We start from the raw sequence: 21,557 nt of genomic DNA, 5'->3' as shown, positions 1-21,557 counted from the left end.
GGAAGGGAATTGGACCAAATTACCCCCTTAAAGCCCAATCTAGTTCCAGAATATTATGAATCAGGTTTTCTAGAGAATACTTAGAAAGGTCAAAAGTTTTGAAATGAAAGAGTACATACTGTACTTCATAATAAACAGTGGAGTTGACTTCAAAATATTCTATATTGTTGGGGTTAAGAGGGTGAGTATACTCGGGATAATCCCATCCATTTCACAGGATCTTATGAAAGCTAAAAATTTAATGTGGAACATAATAAGTGTAAATATTTAAGTATACTTTATTCATCTAGTGTTTTGTTTCTCATCTCTAAAAGGTATAAAAGAAAGATAACTAATTCATGGGATTTTGTGGGGACTACATCAAATGAAAGGAAATGATGTGTATAAAGAGTGTGTTGCAAACCAGATGTACAATTCTAAGGTTTCTTATTTGGGTTTGTTTTTATCATGTTAAGCCTACTAAAATTAAGATTTAGAAGTACTGATAAGAAAATAAATAAGAATAAAATATTAACATGTTTATATAAAGTTTGTTATCAGCCATAATCAGTGTCAACTGGCACAAAAGATTATGAAAAAAAAAACAAAACAACTTGATCATGGAGAGAAATGAGCTGAGTTCTTGCCAGATCTTTTGGTCTGCCATCAGATACAGCCTTTAATTACCTTTGCCACTCCCCCTAGTCCAACCGTTTTTCAAAATTTTAGCTTATAAACTATTTAATTTTCAAATTACTGGCTAAAATATAATAATATAGAGATTTTTTCTTTTTATTTCCTGCTTCTGTATGTTTTTAAAAAGAGAGAGACTAGTAAAACAGGAATAGCACTTTGTTTTGCTAATAGAAATGGCATAAACTTTGCTTTAATTCTTTAAATTCAACTCATTAATAATGTAATTACCATGTTTTTTTGCTATAATGAAAGCATGTAACGTTGAAACAGATCCTTTTACCAAACTTTGATTTCTATGTTTTGGATTGTGTACTAATGTTCATAATAAGTATTCCAGATGCTTTCAATACCCTAGGTATGGAAAACGAAAACAAATCAGTAAGAAAAACTAAATTATAATAGAAAAATGGGCAAAGGACATGAACTAATAATTCATACACACAAAGAAATACCAAATGGCTATTAAGCATTAAAAAAATCTAATAATCAAACATAAGACTTAAAATAATTAGATATCATTTACTGTCTATCAAATTAGTAATGGTTTTTAAAACAAGAATATCCAATGCTGGAGAAAGTGTGGTGAAACAGGTACTCTCAAACACTGCTGAGAAGTGCAAAATTGTTACAATCTTTTTGGACAGTGCTTTGGCAACATGTATTGAAAGCCTTAAAAATGTTCATACTCTCTGACCCTGTAATTCCACTTCTAGGAATCTATCCTAAAAAAATAATTTAAAATATAGAAAAAGCTTTATGTACAAAGATGTTTATCACAGTGATTTATAATAGAAGAAAATGAAATAACCTGAATACTCAACAACAGAAAATGGCAAAATACAATATGGTACATTTTCAAATAAGCCATTAGAATTATATTTGCATGCCTATTACCATTCAAGTGAAAAAGCTGAATACAAAACTGTACATTCACTATAACATGCATAGAAAAATATATTACAATGTTTTTTTAAAAAGGCTACCTCTGGATGGTGAGATTATTTTAAAAAATAATTCACATACTTTTTTTTCATTTAAGTGGTAAAGTTGAAACAAAGGAAGAATTGACAACTAGTACATGTCGTCTTTAGTTTGTCTCTTGGTGTAATCCAGAGCAAGGGCCTCCTCGCCCTCCTGTATTGGGAATAATTATGAAAAGGCTATGCTTTTGGCTTCAAAACATGGATCTAGAGGTCAGATTTATTCATACTAATTCTCTCAGATTCAGAGTTAAAATCACCAGTTTATGGGATTACTGGTAGACTCTAAATAATTACTTTTTAGTAATTATGAACAAAAGATTTAAATTCATATTTAGATTAAATAAACATGTAAAATTAGATCAATAAACTTTATTTTTATAAACGTCCACAGTGATGCATGCCTTATATTTCTACTTCTTACATAACTACATTATAAATATACCTTGCTGAGAATTATTTCTGGAGCCAAATATTCTGGAGTGCCACATAATGTCCAAGTTCTGCCTTTAACTCTTTTGGCAAACCCAAAGTCTGTGACCTATAAAAGACAAAAAAACTTGTAAACATTTATTATTTCATAATAAATGTACTACTGTACCTAAGTTGAAAGTTAAAAATCAGAGTTAAAATTAACACCATGAAAAAAATTAAGTCAATGTAATTGAGACTAATCCAAGAAGGCACTGTTTAGTGAATAAAGGTTAAAGCAACCCATGCTGGAGAACCTTTCCCTGACACAAACAAAGAAACAAATGAACCAAAAAAAAAAAATAGTTTTAATAAAAATGAAGCAGTGCTAGGAGTGTTCCTTAAGTCCAGCATTGTCCTCTGCCCTTAATTACATCCTCAGAAGTGCAAAAGCATCACTGGGAGAATCTTAATAACTGCGTAAAAAGGAATGCTCTCATTCTATTGATAGTACAGATGGAAAGAAAACACTACCACCAGTCCATTATTGGTAGCTGGGCCTCCTTTGGTAGCTGCACTGTAGCGTTAAAAAGCATGGACTCTTGGGACAGGCTGACAGGATTCAAATTATGACTCTACGTGTGTGACCTTGCTGTTCCTTAGTTTCATTAACCTTAAAATGAGGATAACAATAGTATTTACATTTCATAGTGTTATCAGAATTAAAAGAGGTGATACATGTAAAACACTTAGAATAATGCCTGGCACTAAGTGAGTACTCACAAATTTAGCTATTATTTCTTTACACAGGAGCCTGAAATCAGTTCACAACTATAGACTAAGGGAGATAGAAACAGGTTCCATCTTTGATGGAACTTTTGGTTCTTTGTAATAGCAACAGAACTGTGAGCTCAATTTAAACTCTTAGGAAGAATTGTCTCTCTCAAAGAAAAAAAAGAATCCAATATTGGTAGTTGTGGATAAATACATATAACTTCTTACCCAGTATTTCTCAAATATATTATATATAATGTGTTCAAGTCATACCTGGATATAACCTTGGTGGTCAATTAAGAGATTTTCAGGTTTTAGATCTCTGTAGATGAGGTCTAGTGAATGGAGGTACTCGAATGTTAGCACTATCTGAGCTGCATAGAACCGTGCATGGGGTTCACTACAAAGAAACAAAACATTGATTTTCAGTAAAATAGGTTAACATATAGTAATTAGTAGAATATACAAAAAAAATAACATGAGGTAGAGGCATTTTGGGAGAAAAAATTTTTTTTCTTTTAAACATATGTAAAGAAATATGTTAGTTTCCAAATATTTACTAAATCTATAAATCATCTTCAAATAATGCTTTGATATACTTACTGGGCAGCATACGTTGAAGAAAACTTAACTCTCAGATTGTCATTGTAATTTAAAGTATTATTGGCCATGTTAGAAGACATTGAGAATGACTGAAAAACACCAGTTAGATTATCTGTCGGGGCAACTGCTATTGCTGATAGGCTTCATCTCATCTACCTTTCTGATAAATTTCAAATACTTAAAGAATTTCTGCATTAATCTGCAGATTTATGCCATTTTACCCAGGCTGTTACTATTACAAAAGTGACGTATGCTCATTATAGAAAAAGAGCCATAAAATATTAATGAAGCATAAAGATACCAATAATCCCATTCAGAAACCAGATTTAATCCTGGTGTCTGAATTTCCAAATCTTCTACTATGCATATTTATACAAATACCGGAACATAGGTATAATCTGTATATTTAGGTAAATACACACAGTTCTGGATACATAGATTAGATTAACTGATAGATTATGGTAATTTTGATGCCACATTCTGAGTATTACTCCAAAAGGATGTACTGTTTTCTAGTTTGAGTTTCTATTTCATCTTGTCGTGTATACACTGAATTCTTCTAATCTTCCTGATATATTGCAATGACTTTCAGATTTGTGTCCTCAATGAACAACCTTAACTATGAATAGAATTTCCCTCAAGATGGCTGGCATGAGTTTGATCTGGTAGCACCAAAAATAGGAATTCTAAAAAGAGATTGTATATGCTACTACTTTTGCTTGTCACTCACTATATTTCCAAGGTCTTAGCCTGATACACACCAAGTGCTCAGCAAATATTTGTTAAATGAATGAATATTCATTTGAATATTCATTCAAATAAGAAAAACATTTTTGTGGCAATATTTTATGATATCCTTCCAGTTCCAGCCCTATCATGACACTATAACAAGCTATACCATATGTCCTATGACAAGGAATGAGAATACTGTAAAGGGAGATTAGAAGAATCATCCTGGTCACTGAAACATTTATCCTTAATTTTGGAAGCGTTTGACCTGGGAAGTTCCCTCTCATTTTCTTCATACACCCGTTAATATAAGATGCATTTATCATCTTATCATCATAAACATAAGATGCACTCAGCATTTTATGTTTATCTCCACACTGGTGTTTGATTGGAGGTACACAAACATTACATAGATCTTTAATCAAATTGTTGAAAGGTCAGAGCAAAATATTCTATAAGGAGCATTTAATGCTGTAGCAGCTTTAAGTCTAGACAGTTACTATTTAAGTAGAGAATCGTAATGACTCCATTGATTCTGATTAGAACCATGCTCAACAATAACTCAGTCTTCCTGTTGCCTCAAAGTTTCTAAGGTGGGTGTTAGCAACCTTTCAAGTATATAAATAGTATGTGTGAAAGGTTAGAAAAGACAATGTCTCTGTGTGAATTATGTCAATCAACTTGCTTTCCTCTTAGTATCAAGTTAAGTATTAAAGAAATAAGAGTGTGGGGAGTTGCAAAGAAAATAAATAATCACAGAAAATGGATAAAATATTTTTTGAAGACAGGTTAAGGTGTGGTAATTCAGTGTAAAACTCTAAATTATCATAGGGCAATATGAGAATTCTGGACCTGCCTGGACAAGGAGTGTAGGAGAGGACAACAGGAAGTTAAAAAAAAATCATAAAGAGAAGTTACTCTGCATCAGCACAGTGCCTGACATATATTAGGTGTCCTATACATATTAGGTCAATAAATGAATTTTGGTTTAGGCCTCAGGTAACTAAAATAACTCTCATTCTGGCCCATTACTGAATATGATCTCATGGTAATCCAAGTCTACCATCATGTTTTCATGAATTGAATTACCATCTTCAGTCTTGTTTGAATTCATACTGATGTTTTAATTATGTCAATATACAGTATACTGAACAAAGCTGGACCTGCTCTTGGTTTCAGCTTCATTCTAATAGTGATTTTTAATGAATAGTAGTAGCTTACAAACTATTACACACAGGGAAAGTTAACAAAATCTATAAACTCCTTTAATAACTGTGTGACCTTATTAGTAATAACCTAATGATAAGGTACAAACTCCTTTTAAATGACATATATATGTTTAAAACTCAACATGGCAACAACGTTAAGGAGAATAAATTTGTGCAAAGTAAACTTGCATAATTTTGTCACTATGATACCAATGATTATCTTTTCTATATATTTCTTTCTTATCTTCATCCTTACACAAACTTCTTCCCCAGAGATGTATTATTAATATTTATTCAGTAAATACTGGTCTAAATTCAATTAATTTTTGCAATATCTGGATATTCTTCAAATAATGGACCTTCATGATACCTACGAACGCTAGAATATTTATACTGCTATCATGGTGCTTTTATTTAATTTTTAAAACTCAGTATGATGTGGCCTCTTATTAATGTTTCCATGTAATTCTTCATAAAGCTAAAATATTACTAAATTAAATGAAATAAATTTTTAACATTGACAATAACTTAAAAGTTTGGTTTAAAACAAACACACAGCATATAAAGATTTGAGGAGTGTAAAGTGTTAGTTACCTGAACCTTCCAATTCTTCTTAGATGTGAAAACATTTCACCACCAGGGACATATTCCATAACCATGTATAAATTAGAATTATCCTATGAACAAATAAAAAGGATAAATAAATCAAAATTATGAAACATTATTTTGCCCACAAATATTTTAAGATAACACCATGTTCAATTAGAAAAAGACAAATTTAAAAATCTGATACATTACTAACATTGGGAAGTAGAGAATAAATGGAAAAGGCCCTAACTTTTCTACACTGGGGCACTTATTTTCCCCGCCCCGGTACTCTTGCCACAGATTAGTCTGGGATTTTTGCTGCTCCTGCTCTTGCAGGGAACACTTAACTCTTGAACAATTAAACACTGTGGCAATGACATAATGCTATAGCGTAAGCAAAAGTTAAAAAAAAAATTTGAAAAAGTTAGTAAGAATATTTACATTTTATGTACTAAATTAGGTCAGAGAGATTAACGATTTTTAACATAATCCTAAATACACAGATCTTCATTTGATTTAAAGAATAAATCTAAATATATTACTTTTTTGTTTATTCATTTTCTCCAGGTTTATCATATAGATTAGAATCCTATTATAGCTTTTTAATTTAAAAAATATGAAGTTGAAAATATCTCATTTAGATAGAAGTAAAATTTACCTTAAAAGAATACTCCAGTCGAACAAGAAAAGGAAAATTCACTGCCTGTAATATTCTTTTCTCATTCAAAGTATGCTCTATTTGCTTCAGTTTAACAACCTGTAATTGACAAAAAAGAGATATATTTATGTATTTGAACAAAATTTAAAAGTTGTTATAATTTTAAAAGAAAAAAAAAGTTTTCCATATAATAATGAACTTGGATAAACAAAATTGCTAGCTTAAATAAGGATAATAATAATAACTACCAACTAGGCTTATCAGATTCAAATGAAAAACCTAACAGAGGTTTAAAACTTGGTCTTCGGAAGGTTAACTATAACTTTCAGTAAAGAAGCAAGAACTAAGAAAAAAGAGACTTATAATAAATTACTTAAAAAATTAATATGTGAAAATACTGAGGTCCTAATGACTTATAGTCCACTAAAAGAGCTGGCACAAATTACTGTAATAAGTAGGTATTGATTTTAAATCTTGAGAAGATAAGCAAGAAAATTAAAGATTGAGGAAAAGTCAATAACTAAAAAACAGGAGGTAAAAATGAACAATCTGTTAATTTCATAATACCTGAATAAATAAAAGAACATTTGCAGAGCCACAAAATATTGAAAAAAATGACTATGTCTTTATAACAAATAAGGTCATATAGGATTAATCAAGCTTCCACTGGTTTGTCTAATCAATCAGCTACATAGTAGGGAAAGAAACTTATCTTGACTTCATGAAGACTGTGATTCTATTCCACATGTGATTCTATTCTGAATTTAAGAAAAACAGGGTTTTGTATATGTGTAAATCATTAGGAAGTGGCATTTTTTCTTGACAGAAGCTTATTGTCAGTGTGGGGTAGTCACAGAACTCAAGAAGTTGAACATGAATAAGAAAGGTTATCAAAGATACCATCCATTATTAGGATATAAAATTATAGTATAAAAATAATGCTGAGTAAAGAATAATTGACTAAGAGTCAGAAGACCTGTGTTCTCTAGACCTTCTATTCAACCAGTTTGTGACACTGGCGATGTTATTTCAACTTGTCGGACCTCAGCTGTTTTTTTTTTACCTGAAAACATGAAGTGAATGAATCACTATTGTCCACATTCTAACTGGTTACAGAACCAATTAGTCCATACTTATCACAATAAATTATATAACATTAGCTGGAGAATTATTGTTGCTTTGTGTTTACTTTTTATTAATAGACTTTTTTCTTTAAGCAGTTTCAGGTTCACAGCAGAACTGAACACAAAGTACAGAGATTTCCCATATACCCCCTGCCTCCACACATGCATAGTCTCCTCCATTATCAACATTCTTCACCAGAGTGCACATTTGTTACAATTAATGAACCTACACTGACCCATCATTATCACCCATTAATTTCATTAGGGTTCACTCTTGGTGTTGTACATTCTATGGGTTTGGACAAATGTGTAATGACATGCACCCACCATTATAATATACAGAGTAGTTTCACTGCCCTAAAAATCCTCTGTGCCCCACTTATTCATCCCTCCCTCCCCATCAAAACCAAGCAACCACTAATATTTTTACTGTCTCCATTGTTTTGCTTTTTCCAGAATGTTCCATAGGTGAAATCATATAGTATTTATTTAGCCTTTTCAGATTGGTTTCTTTCACTTAGTTTATGCATTTAGTTTCCTCCATGTCTTTTCATGGCTTGATAGCTCATTTTTTTTTTTTTTTTAGCATTGAAGAACATTCCATTGTTTGGATATACCACAGTGTTTACTTTTATGTATTACGATATACTGGGTTTTTAGTTAGGCATAGACAATGTGTTACCTTGTGAAATAAGTAATGAAAACTGTAACAGAGAGGCTTTCTGCATTATAGCCTTAAGCCAAATGTGTGTATATGTTGGGGGGCATAACAATTAAAATGAATCTAAGACATATGAGCTGGCAAAGCAAATAATGTTGGTTAATTTTTAAATTAACTAATTAAATTTTAACTTACTTTTAAATATGTATATCTACTACATGTAAGGCACAACAAGTGCAAGAGAGATAAGGACAAGAGAGTATCTCCCTTCATGCTCCATAAAATTTACTTGAAAGTATGATGCATAAATATGAGAATAGCAATTTATGAATAACTGCCAAATAAGAGTTATGATGTTATAATTGTTCAGAGGAGAAAATGTTTACATTAGGCCTAGTACATAATCTTTCTGAGTCCAAGATTCTTTATCTATAAAATGCTGATGATAGTTATAATACCTACTTTGAAAGTGACTGTGTAGCACAATACATGTCAAGTGATTAACACAGTGCTTGACACAATGTAAAAGCTCAATAAATGTCAATTGTTATTATAATCTATTAAAAAAGGTGAGGGCTCAGCTGGGTCTTAAAGATGGATAGATATCAAAGGTTAGAAAAACATAGAAGAGTAGTACAGGCAGGGTTAATATCCAGAACCATTACCTGAAGGGGGAAAATATAGAAAGATAAGTCTTCTATACTTAGATAAATAGTACTAGAGATGTAATGTACAACATGATAATTATAATTAACACTGTTGTATGTTACATATGAAAGCTGCTGAGAGTAAATCCTAAGAGTTCTCATCACAAGGAAAAAAATTTTTTTTCTTTTTCTTTTATTTTGCATCTATGAGAAGATGGATATTCACTAAACTTATTATGGTGATCACTTCATGATGTTATTATATAAGTCAAATCATTACTAATACAGTGCTATATGTCAATTATATATCAGTAAAACTGGAAAGAAAAAAAAAAGGTAAGTCTGATTGCTAATTCCATTTGGTAATAGCTTAGGACAGTGCTTCTCAAAATTTGGTAATGAAGTATGCCAGAATGGCAGAGAAAATTAACAAGTACCCCTGAGAATATAGTCCATGTTTTATTTTCAAAATTCAAATAAGGGGGCTTCCCTGGTGGCGCAGTGGTTGAGAGTTTGTCTGCCGATGCAGGGGACACGGGTTCGTGCCCCGGTCCGGGAGGATCCCGCATGCCGTGGAGCGGCTGGCCCCATGAGCCATGGACGTTGAGCCTGCGCGTCTGGAGCCTGTGCTCCGCAACGGGAGAGTCCACAACAGTGAGAGGCCCACGTATAGCAAAAAAAAAAAAAAAAAAAAAAAAAAAAAAAAAAAAAAATTCAAATAAAATTTATATTTACTTCTTAATATTTATGTTAATTTAAATATATATATTTAAAAGCACTTCTAAATAATTACTTATCAGCTGACTTTTTTTTAGCCAAACACTTGAGAAGATATTAATATAGAAGATAGGCCATGTATCATCACATATTACCCTGCACCACCCAGCAGATCACCAAATGCTCCTGTGAGCCAAGTTTCAATCAGAGAAGTAGAGAATAGAGGACATGTAGGAAAACAGTGTCAAATAAGCCTATAATGGAGTCTGGAAGAAAATTATAAAGTGTTTGAAAGTAGGCTGCAGAGTTCTGGCTTCATTTAATAAACATCAGGAAGCTTTTTGACTAAGTGAAGTGATATGACATGGTAAGGAAACTTCACTGGCAACAAGGATGGTGAATTAGTACAGGGGGAAAAGTGTGGGGTTGTAAAAATTAATTAAGATGCTATTGTGAAAGCCCAGTTAACATTAGTGAGAGACCAAACTATGTGGTGGTAGAAAGAATCTTAGGGATAACAAATACATTCCAAAGGAAAAATTAAACAAGGAGTGGAGGCATAGAAATCAGACAAAGCTTGTGCAGATTCCTAGTTCATCTTACTAGCTGTTTGACTTTGGAAAAATTACTTAAATAGGTTATGGGCTTAAAAGGGAAATTAATATCACACAAAGTTGTTGGGAAGATTCACTGATACAATAATATAAAGTACCTAGCAATGCTAGACATATAGTAAGGAATAAAGAAATGAGATTCCCTTGATTTCTGCACTGATTTTCTTCCCCATGCTCCATACACTATAAGATAGAAGCCAAAAAGAGTTAATTGAAAGATTTATGGCAAAAAGGTTATTATGGAGTGTTATTTTATTACTTATCTTTAGCAAATTACAGTAAATAAACTTGAAAAAAATTCAGAACATAAACACTTTGTCCTAATTATGAACAGATCCAGAACATTGCCACAGTAGAAATGACTTAAAATGGCAGTTATTCTTCTGGAAAATGCTCTTTCACCAAGATTTAATCAATGAGTTAATCTTCTCAGTAACTTACACAAGTCACTATCTTACCAAAAAAGGAATTTGAAACTTCCCTAAATACTTTAAAGCATAAAAATGGTATCTTTTGTAATGCTTTTAATATTTTATGACTAGAGTATATTCTGTTAACATCTTAAGAAGCAAAAAATATTAGGGACTGTACAGATAATAACATTTAAATAGGTTTAATAAAAAACATATAAATTTGATATAGTATCATGTCATCTGCCAACAGTGACAGTTGTACCTTTTCCTTTCCAGTTTGGATTCTTTTATTTCTTTTTCTTGTCCGTTTGCTGTGGCTAGGACTTCCAATACTATGTTGCATAATAGTAGACAGAGTGGGTATCTTTATCTCATTCCTGATCTTAAAGAAAATGCTTTCAGTTTACCAGGGAGTATGAGTGTTAGCTGTAGGCTTGTCATTTTTGGCCTTTATTATGTTGAGGTATTGTTCCCTCTGTACCTACTTTGTTGAAAGTTTTTGTCATAAATGGATGTTCATGTCAAAAGCTTTTTTGTCAAAAACTTTTTCTACATCTATTGAGATGATCATATGATTTTTATTCTTCAATCTGTTAATGTGGTGTATCACATTGATTGATTTGAGGATTCTGAACCATCCTTGCATCCCAGGGATAAATCCCACTTGATTGTGGTGTATGATCTTTTTAATATATTGAATTTGGTTTTCTAATATTTTGTTGAGGATTTTTGCATCTGTGTTCATCAGAGATATTGGCCCATAGTTTTCTTTTTTTATGGTGTCTTTTTTCGGTTTTGATATCAGGGTGATGCTGGCCTCATTCAATGAGGTCACAAGCATTCCTTTCTCTGAAATTTTTTGGAATACTTTGAGAAGGACAGATGTAAACTCTTCTTCAAATGTTTGGTAGAATTCACCCATGAAGTCATTTGGTCCTGAACTTTTGTTGTTGGGAGGTATTTTCTTTTAATTACTGATTCAATTTCATTACTGGTAGTCGATCTGTTCATATTTTCTATTTCTTCCTGATTCAGTCTTGAGAGAGTGTACTCTTCTAGGAATTTATCCATTTCTTCTAGTTTGTCCAATTAGTTGGCATGTAATTGTTTGCAGTAATCTCTTACGATCCTTTGTATTTCTGTGGTGTCAGTTGTAACTTCTTTTTTTTAATTTCTGATTTTATTTATTTGGGCCCTTTCTCCTCTCTATTTGATGAGTCTGGTTAAAGCCTCTTATCTTTTAAAGAACCAGCTCTTAGTTTCACTGATCTTTTCTATTGTTTTTTTCAGTCTCTCTTTCATTTATTTCTGCTCTGATCTTTATGGTTTCTTTTCTTCTACTAACTTTGGGTTTTGTTTATTCTTCTTTTTCTAGTTCTTTTAGGTGTAAGATTAGGTTGTTTATTTGAGATTTTTCTTGTTTCCTGAGGGAGGCTTGTATCACTATAAACTTCCCTCTTAGAGATGCTTCTACTGTGTCCCACAGATTTTGGATCATTGCATTTCATTTTCATTTGTCTCCAGGTATTTTCTGATTTCCACTTTAATTTCTTCAGTGACACAATGGTTGCTCAGTAGCACTATATTTAGCTTCCATGTGTTTGTGTTTCTTGTACTTTTTCTTTGTTGTTGATTTCTAGTCTCATATAATTGTAGTTGGAAAAGATGCTTGATATGAGTTCAAAATTCTTAAATTTATTAAGACTTGTTTTGTAGCCTAGCGTTGATCTACCCAGGATAATTTCCATGTGTGCTTGAAAAAGAATGTGTATGCTGATGCTTTGGGATGGAATTTTCTATATATAGCTATTAAACCCATCTAGTATAATGTGTCACTTAAGGGCAGTGTTTCTTTATTGATTTTCTATCTCGATCTGTCCATTGATGTAAGTGGAATATTAAAGTCCCCTACTATTAATATGTTACTATCAATTTCTCCCTTTATGTTTGTTAATATTTGCTGTATGTATTTAGCTGCTCCTATGGTGGGTGCATATATATATTTATAATTATTATTACTTCTTCTGGCATTGACCCAATTATCATTATGTAATGTCCTTCATGTCTCTTATTATGGTCTTTGTTTTAAAGTCTATTTTGTCTGATATAAATATTGCTACCACAGCTTTCTTTTCATTTTCATTTTCATGGAATACCTTTTTCCACCCTCTCACTTTCAGTCTGTGTGTGTCTTTAGATGTGAAGTGAGTCTCTTGTAGGCAACATATATATGGGTCTTGTTTTTTTATTCATTCAGCCACTCTATTTTTTGACTACAGCATTTAGTCCATTTACATTTAAGGTAATTATTGGTAGATATGTACTTATCATTTTGGTAACTGTTTTCAGGTGGGTTTTTTGGTAGTTTTTTTGTTTCTTTCTTCTTCTTTTGCTCTCTTCCCTTGTGAACTGATGTCTATCTTTAGTGTTATGTTTGGATTCCTTTCTCTTTTTTGTGTGTGTATCTATTATAGATTTTTGGTTTGTGGATACCAGGAGGTCTATATATAACAAACTATACATACATGTGGTTATTTAAGTTGATAATCTCTTATGTTTGAATGCATTCTAATGACGCTGCATTCTTACCTCCCCCCTGCATTTTTTAGACGCCACAAAAAAGACTATTATAACTAATAAATGAATTCAGTAAGGTTTCAGGACACAAAATTAATGCATAGAAATCATTTGTGTTTTAATACACTAACAACAAACTATCAGAGAGAGAAATTAAAACAATCCCACTTACAACTGCATCAAAAACAATAAAACACCTAGAAATAAATCTAACCAAGGAGGTAAAAACCTGTACTCGGAAAACTAAAACGCATTGATGAAATAAATTAAAAATGACACAAACAAATGGAAAGATACATTGAGCTCATGGATTGGAAGACTTAATATTCTTAAAATGGCCATACTACCTATGGCAATCTGCAGATTCAATGCAATCTCTATCAAAATACCAATGGCATTTTTCATAGAACTAGAACAAATAATTCTAGAATTCATATGTAAACACAACCCTGAATAGCCAAAACAATCTTGAGAAAGAAGAACAAAGCCGCAGGTATCATGCCTGCTGATTTCAAAGTATACTACAAAGCTACAGTAATCAAAACAGTATGAAAATAGTATAAAAACAGATACATAGACCAATGAAACAGAATAGAAAGCCCAGAAATAAACCCATGCTTATATGGTCAATTAATCTACAACAAACAAGGCAAGAATATACAATGGAAAAAAGATAGTCTCTTTGATAAACGGTGCTGGAAAACTTGAACAGCTATAAGCAAAAGAATCAAACTGGGTTATTTTCTCACACCATATACAAACATAAACTCAAAATGGATTAAAGACTTAAATGTAAGATCTGAAACTATAAAATTCTTAGAAGAAAACATAGGCAGTATGCTATTTGACACCTGTCTTAATAGTGTTTTTTTTGGATATGTCTCCTCAAGCAAGGGAAACAAAAACAAAAGTAAACAAATGGGACTACCTTAAACTAAAATACTTCTGCACAGTGAAGGAAGCTATGAACAAAACAAAAAGGCATCCAACTGAATGGGAGAAAATAACTGCAAACAATGTATCTGATAAAGGGTTAATATCCAAGATATACAAAAAAACTCATAAGTCTCAACATCAAAAAACAACCCTATTGAAAAATGGGCAGAGGACCTGAATAGACATTTTTCTAAAGATGACACACAGATGGTCAACAGGTACATGAAAAAATGCTCAACATCACTTATTATCAGGGAAATGCAAATCAAAACTACAATGAGATACAACCCTACACCTGTTAGAATGGTTATTATCAAAAAGACACAAATAACAAGTGTTGGCAAGGACGTGGAGAAAATGGAACCCTCATGAACTGTTGGTAGGAATGTAAACTGGTACAGTCACTATGGAAAACAGTATGGTGGTTCCTCAAATAATTAAAAGTAGAACTACCATATAATCCAGCGATTCCACTTCTGGGTATTTTTCCAAAGAACATAAAAACACTAATTCAAAAAGATATATGCACCCCTATGTTCATTGCAGTGTTATTTACGATAGCCAAGATATGGAAGCAACCTAAGTGTCCATTAACAGATGGATTGATAAGAAGATGGAATATAAAATGGAATATACTCAGCCATAAAAAAAGAAGGAAATCTTGCCATTTGTGACAACATAGATGGACTTAGAGGGTATTATGGTGAGTAAAAAATAAGTCAGACAGACAAAGAAAAATGCCATATGATTTCTCTTATATGTAGAATCTAAAAAACAAGTGAACAACATAACAAAACAGAAACAGACTCATAGATACAGAGAACTCAGAGGGGAGGAGATGTGGGGTGATGAATGATATAGGTAAGGGAGATTAAGAGATATGAACTTTAAGAGTTTACAGGATAAATTAAGAGTTACAAAATAAATGAATCACAGGTTAAAATACAGCATAGGAAATATAGTCAATAATATTATGATAACTTTGTATAGTGACAGATAGTAACTAGACTTATCATGGTGATCATTTTGTAATGTATAGAAATATCAAATCATTATGTTGTACACCTGTAACTAATATAATATTGTAAGTCTATTATGCTTCAAACAAACAAGCAAGCAAGCAAATTGGAGACATTTTGTTGTTGTGCTAGCAATACAAGTATGCTGGTCACTTACCCTCCCTAAGATCCAATTACCTCATCTAGATAATTAGGGTAAAGACTAGTTGATCTCTAAGAGCTCCATGCTCTTACTCCATGCATGTACAAATCAGAAGTGTAGAGTTCAAGGATGAGTTGAAGTTTGGATTAGAGTACATGGGAAGAGGGTATAGAACAAGAAAACAGGAAGAGTGGATAGTCCAGAGATTGAGATTAGCAATCTTTAAAGAGCAGACAGAAGGAAAAAATAGAACAAAACAGGAAAAGGCAAATGAAAAAGAAGAGCCCAGAAAGGAAATACTATAATTAGGAGCATGGGGTTCCAGAAGTCCAGGGACAAGACAGTTTCAAGGGAGCATCACTACAGTCATAGGCTCTAAAAAAGTCACATAAGATGAGCAAAAAGAGTCCACTGGACTTGGTGATTAAGTCACTGGATTGGTGGTCCATGGTAGTGCCATTTCAGTAGAGTAGCAAGAAGCAGGAGATAAACAAGGAGGCAGCTAAATTCTTGTGGGTTGAAGAATTAAAAGGAAGTGAGTTAGCGGATAGTGATTAAACTATTTTTTCAAGAAGCATGGTTAGAAAAGATAAAGTGAAAGAGGGCAGTAGACAAAGATGCACAAATGTGTGTATGGGTGTATTTAATTTTAGAGAGACTTAATCCATTACTACTTTTCATGTTAAAGGTTAGTTTTGGTTTTTGTTTTAAAATAGAGGTTGGGCTTCCCTGGTGGCGCAGTGGTTGAGAGTCCGCCTGCTGATGCAGAGGACACAGGTTCGTGCCCTGGTCTGGGAAGATCCCACATGCTGTGGAGCGGCTAGGCCCGTGGGCCATGGCCGCTGAGCCTGCTCGTCCAGAGCCTGTGCTCCGCAATGGGAGAGGCCACAACAGTGAGAGGCCCGTGTACTGCAAAAAAAAGGAAAAAAAAAAAAAAGAGGTTGGACTGAAACCTCAGACCAGTCTAATGCTGTGCTGTCCAATATGGTAGCCACTAGCCACATGTGGTTATTTAACACTTGAAATGTGGCTAATTTGAATGGAGATATACTGTAAGTGTAAAATAAACATCAGATTTTGGAAACTTGGTATGAAAAAAAGAATATGAAACGTCTCAGTAATTTTTTTTTTTTTTTTTTTTTTTGCAGTACGCAGGCCTCTCACTGTTGTGGCCTCTCCCGTTGCGGAGCACAGGCTCCGGACGCGCAGGCTCAGCGGCCATGGCTCACGGGCCCAGCCGCTCCGCGGCATGTGGGATCTTCCCAGACTGGGGCACGAACCCATGTCCCCTGCATCGGCAGGCAGACTCTCAACCACTGCGCCACCAGGGAAGCCCCAGTAATTTTTATATTAATTACATGTGGCAGTGATAGTATTTTAGATACGTTGGGCTAAATAAAGATCTATTAATTAAGAATAATTTTAACTATTTTTTATTTTTTAAAAAATGTACCTACTAAAAAACTCAAAATGACATATGTGCCTCACATTATATTTCTATTGGATAGCACTAGTTTACCCACCATCTCTAACCCTGATTACTCGTTCAGTACTGTTTCCTCCACATTTTCCCATCTGTATCCCAGCAAGCCAAAATGTCATTCTTGAGTACATAATATCTGTAAGATAACATATCAAGATTCGCCATTTTTCTTTTACTTTCCCTCAATCGTGATTACTAGGAAAACAGAAGCTTAATATTTAAAGCATGAATAATTCAGACACCTTGATTCATTAGATAACACTAATATATGATAAATACTTAAAATTCATTTTTTAATTAATTAATTTCTTTTAGCTATAACTGACATGTAACATTATTAGTTTGAGGTGTATAATATAATGATTTGATATTTATTACAGTATGCAGGTTTTCAAATTTTTCCCTACTTTAACTTACATTTTAAATTAAACAGCTCAATCATGTTAAACAACAGGGCTTCAACTGTCAATTAAAATAAGTCATAAAATAAATCACTAAATTTCTGTTACCTCAATCTAAGGATCAAGTAATTGGTCCCAACATTTTTCCACAAAGCCGAATGTAACAGAGATGCCTGTTCTTTACATATAGAATTCAATATTTTGTTAGCAAACATATATATACCTATTATGTATAAATAATTATTGAAATAATAATGTACCCCCCTACACTCAAACTGTTAATTGTGTGTGTCATATAGTCACAATAAAGAGGAATGCAAATTAAATGCAACAATAAAATTATCTGAAGGTGTCAATGGTAAGTTATTCTATTGCATGTGTTTAATAATCTAGAAGATAAAATTTACTCTTCAGGTAAATAACAGTGAATACACTAGTATCATTTTTAGATTTCACATATAAGCAATATTATGTGATATTTGTCTTTCTCTGTCTGACTGCTTTACTTAGCATGATAATCCCTGGTCCATCCATGTTGCTGTAAAAGGCATTATTTCATTTTTTATGGCTGAGTAATATTCCATTGTGTATATATACACACCTTCTTTATCCACTTATCTGTTGATGGACATTTAGGTTGCTTCCATGTCTTGGCTACTGTAAATTGTGCTGTTATAATCATTAGGGTGCATGTACCTTTTCGAATTATGGTTTTCTCCAGATATATGCCCAGGAGGGGGATTGCAGGATCCTGTGGTAGCTCTGTTTTTGGTCTTTTACGGAACCTCCATACTGTTCTCCATATTGGCTGTACCAATTTACATTCTTACCAGCAGTGTAGGAGGGTTCATTTTTCTCTACACCCTCTCCAGCACTTATTACCTGTAGACTTTTTGATGATGGTCATTCTGACCAGTGTGAGGTGATACCTCATTGTAGTTTTGATTTGCATTTCTCTAATAATTAGCAATATTGAGCATCTTTTCATGTACCTGTTGGCCACTGTTGGTATGTCTTCTTTGGAGGAATGTCTATTTACATCTTCCACCCATTTGTTGATTAGGCTGTTTGTTTTCTTGATATTGAGCTGTAATAAGCTGTTTGTATATTTTGGAAATTAATCCCTTGTCAGTCGTACCATTTGCAAATATTTTCTACCACTCTGTAGTAGGTTGTCTTTTCATTTTGTTTATGGTTTCCTTTGCTATGCAAAAGCTTTTAAGTTTAATTAGATCCCATTTGTTTATTTTTGTTTTTATTTCCATTACTCTAGGAGATGGGGCCAAAAAATATTGCTGCAATTTATGTTAAAGAGTATTCTGCCTAGAGATTATCATACTAAGTGAAGTAGGCAAGACAAAGACAAATATCATATGATATCACTTATATGTAGAATCTAAACAAATGATACAAATGAATTTATTTACAAAACAGAAATAGACTCACAGACATAGAAAGCAAACTTATGGTTACCAAAACGAAAGGTGGGGGAGGAGGGATAAATGGGGAGTTTGGGATTAAAATATACACACCACTATATATATAATAGATAACCAACAAGAACCTGTATAGCACAAAGAACTATACTCAATATCTTGTAATAACCTATAATGGAAAAGAATCTAATAAAAATATATATGTATATAACTGAATCACTTTGCTGTATACCTGAAGCTAACACAACATTGTAAATCAACTATGTTTTAATTAAAATTTTTTTTTAAAATTCCCCCCCAAAAAAAACCCAAACCAATGAATACACTAACCTTCTGCTTATCTAAGATCTTCATTGCATAATACTGTTCAGTGGCTTTATGTTTCACCAACATGACTCTTCCAAATGAACCTGTTCCAAGGGTTTTTTTCCTTTCAAAATCTTCCAGCCCGGCATTATTCTACATATACATGAAAAAATAAACTTTAAAATTAGAAATTTTCATAAGACTATGAAAACCATAATAGATTTAATGATATGCTATCAGAATAGGTAATTTATAACTACCCATTTAAAAACAATACAAAGAGACTACTGAAATTACAGATTATTGGTTCTATTTTTCCCTTTGAATAAGAAAGGATCTAATATTTGAGAAGAGACTTACATCGCAAAACAAAGTATAATAGTAATGTGAGGAAGTAAGATCTTCAGTTGAAATATGAAAGGTCATATTCTAATATGAATTCATAGTATTGGACTTCTAATAAATTAGCTCCATATTTTAATAATTACAAACTGACCAGAAGTATGCAGTCATGGAAGCCACATAATCTTAATGCACTTACAAATAATTATAATGAATAGATAAGCTGAGGATCAGAGTCCTTTCACTAGTTACCTCTGAAGAAACACTGTCTTACTTCATTTCTATCCTTATATGAACTAGATAATAACAGCATGAGAGATACTAATGGTTTTCTCTCTCTGATGTGATAATAACCCAGTATTACCTAAAAAAGGAACAATAAGGTAAAAAGAGTTCCTCACTCCCACAAAGATAACCAGAAGTCGGAGTCCCAGAAAAATAATCACTCTCTTTCTCCTTGAAAGATGCTTTGTTATAAGCAAACATCTTTGTTTGGCTTTGACTATAGCATAGAAGCAAAGAATTGAAGGCATCAATCTATTGAATTTGTTGCTGCCACAATAAAATGAAAATTACTAGGAACAAATTATGCGCTAAGTGGCACCAAATAGTAATTGCTAACCGATTTGCTTAATAGGTTTTCATTATAAACATCTTCATGAAAATCTTGGAAAAAATATTTCCAAGGGCCATTCTGTATAGCATTAAGCTTGAGAAAAATGTGATGCAATATGGTTCTTTTATAAGTGAGGAATTTGGATTGCTACTGGAATTCACTGTAGTTGGACTTAATCTTTTGCAAATCAACCTTGCCTTTGTAGACACATCACAGCTTCTTACTGAATCATTAAGGAGAAAGCAAGTAACTCTAAGTTTTTATTTATAAAACTTGTTGTCATTCTTATTTCTAATAATTATAAATTGCCATGAGATTCTGTATGAATACAGAAAGAAAAAGTCCTTATAATTCTGACTGAATTAATTATTTAATTTTATGGATTCATATTTAATTTTTGGTTTTATCAACAACAATGGATTGAAATGTTTAATAAAGTTCCCAACTAAATAATGAAAATAAACATCATTAATAGACAACAAAACATCTCTTTCTGCTAGTCACTGCTTTTCATACGAATATGCCATCTTCCTCATAAATTATATAGCTCATGCTCTAAATCTTGGTAATGATGGCATCTTCATAAAACATAACATTTTATTTAGAACTAAATATTTTTTAGTGAAAAAAATACTTCAAAAGGATTTTTATGCTAGGAAAAACGTTTTCAAAATTTCACCTACTATTAAAGGTCATTAATTATTTATAAAAATAAATTGAAGAAGAGTTTTTGGCAAGTGTAGATGGCTCTTTTTATATATAATTTTTAGATCTTAGTTAAGATCTAAAGTACTTAAATTATATAGAACTTAACCCATCAAAACATTTATGAAAAGATCCTAGTGTACTTGGTATGTTGTCAGTAGCCAAGTATTTGTGATTAAGAATTTGAAACTGCACAATATGATCCCTAATTGTCATAATTAATAAAAATAATAAATATGGTATCAAAGGCATAAATTAAAATTACTAGAATATTAGAAAATATCAAGAGTTTGTAGCAACTTGGAATTAGTATCAAAATGTATAATCAGGTATTATATCAGAAATTAGTTCCTTCTCCAATTTAGGTATACATAAAATTATTAATCAAAACATAATATTATGGCAAAATTATCATGTTCAGCCTATATTTATTAACGCTATTTGAAAATTAAACTTTCTGAAGTAGTTAATTATTTAGGTGAGAATCATGATTTTACTTAAAGCAAGATTTTTAAATCATAGAAAATTTTAAATGTTCCTTACCGGAGCAGGATTTTCCCATTTTTTTAAAAAGTCTTCTTTGGCTTTGGCTAGAAACTCTTTCACTGAAAATATATTAAAAAAAAAAAAAACAACAAATTTTGACTTCTAAGAATATTTATACTACATACATAAATACATTACACATAAATATACTTGCTTAAAAAACACAGACTTAAGTCAACTATGGTTGCCATGAAACATGTATTCACAACCATGATATACTAGAGAGCTATTTAGTTTCTCTAAAGA

The 21,557-nt window shown here is 32.2% G+C and overlaps 1 protein-coding gene across 2 annotated transcripts in view; it reads right to left on the bottom strand.

Annotated features, from left to right (window-relative positions):
• PRKACB (protein kinase cAMP-activated catalytic subunit beta) overlaps nt 1-21,557 on the bottom strand; it is a 144,068-nt gene that overhangs the window by 27,642 nt on the left and 94,869 nt on the right. For both annotated transcript variants that reach the window (XM_060090022.1, XM_060090023.1), the window contains exons 2-7: nt 21,309-21,370; nt 19,127-19,255; nt 6,627-6,725; nt 5,975-6,057; nt 3,114-3,240; nt 2,101-2,196 (exon numbers count right to left, since the gene is read on the bottom strand). In XM_060090022.1, coding sequence (XP_059946005.1) covers nt 2,101-2,196; nt 3,114-3,240; nt 5,975-6,057; nt 6,627-6,725; nt 19,127-19,255; nt 21,309-21,370 — 596 coding nt within the window. The remainder of the gene's footprint in view (nt 1-2,100; nt 2,197-3,113; nt 3,241-5,974; nt 6,058-6,626; nt 6,726-19,126; nt 19,256-21,308; nt 21,371-21,557) is intronic.

The sequence above is a fragment of the Mesoplodon densirostris genome, chromosome 2 (assembly GCF_025265405.1).
Source record: "Mesoplodon densirostris isolate mMesDen1 chromosome 2, mMesDen1 primary haplotype, whole genome shotgun sequence".
NCBI lineage: Eukaryota > Metazoa > Chordata > Mammalia > Artiodactyla > Ziphiidae > Mesoplodon > Mesoplodon densirostris.
Note: the sequence above shows the minus strand (reverse complement) of the source record. Positions and strands in the feature narration are given on the sequence as shown.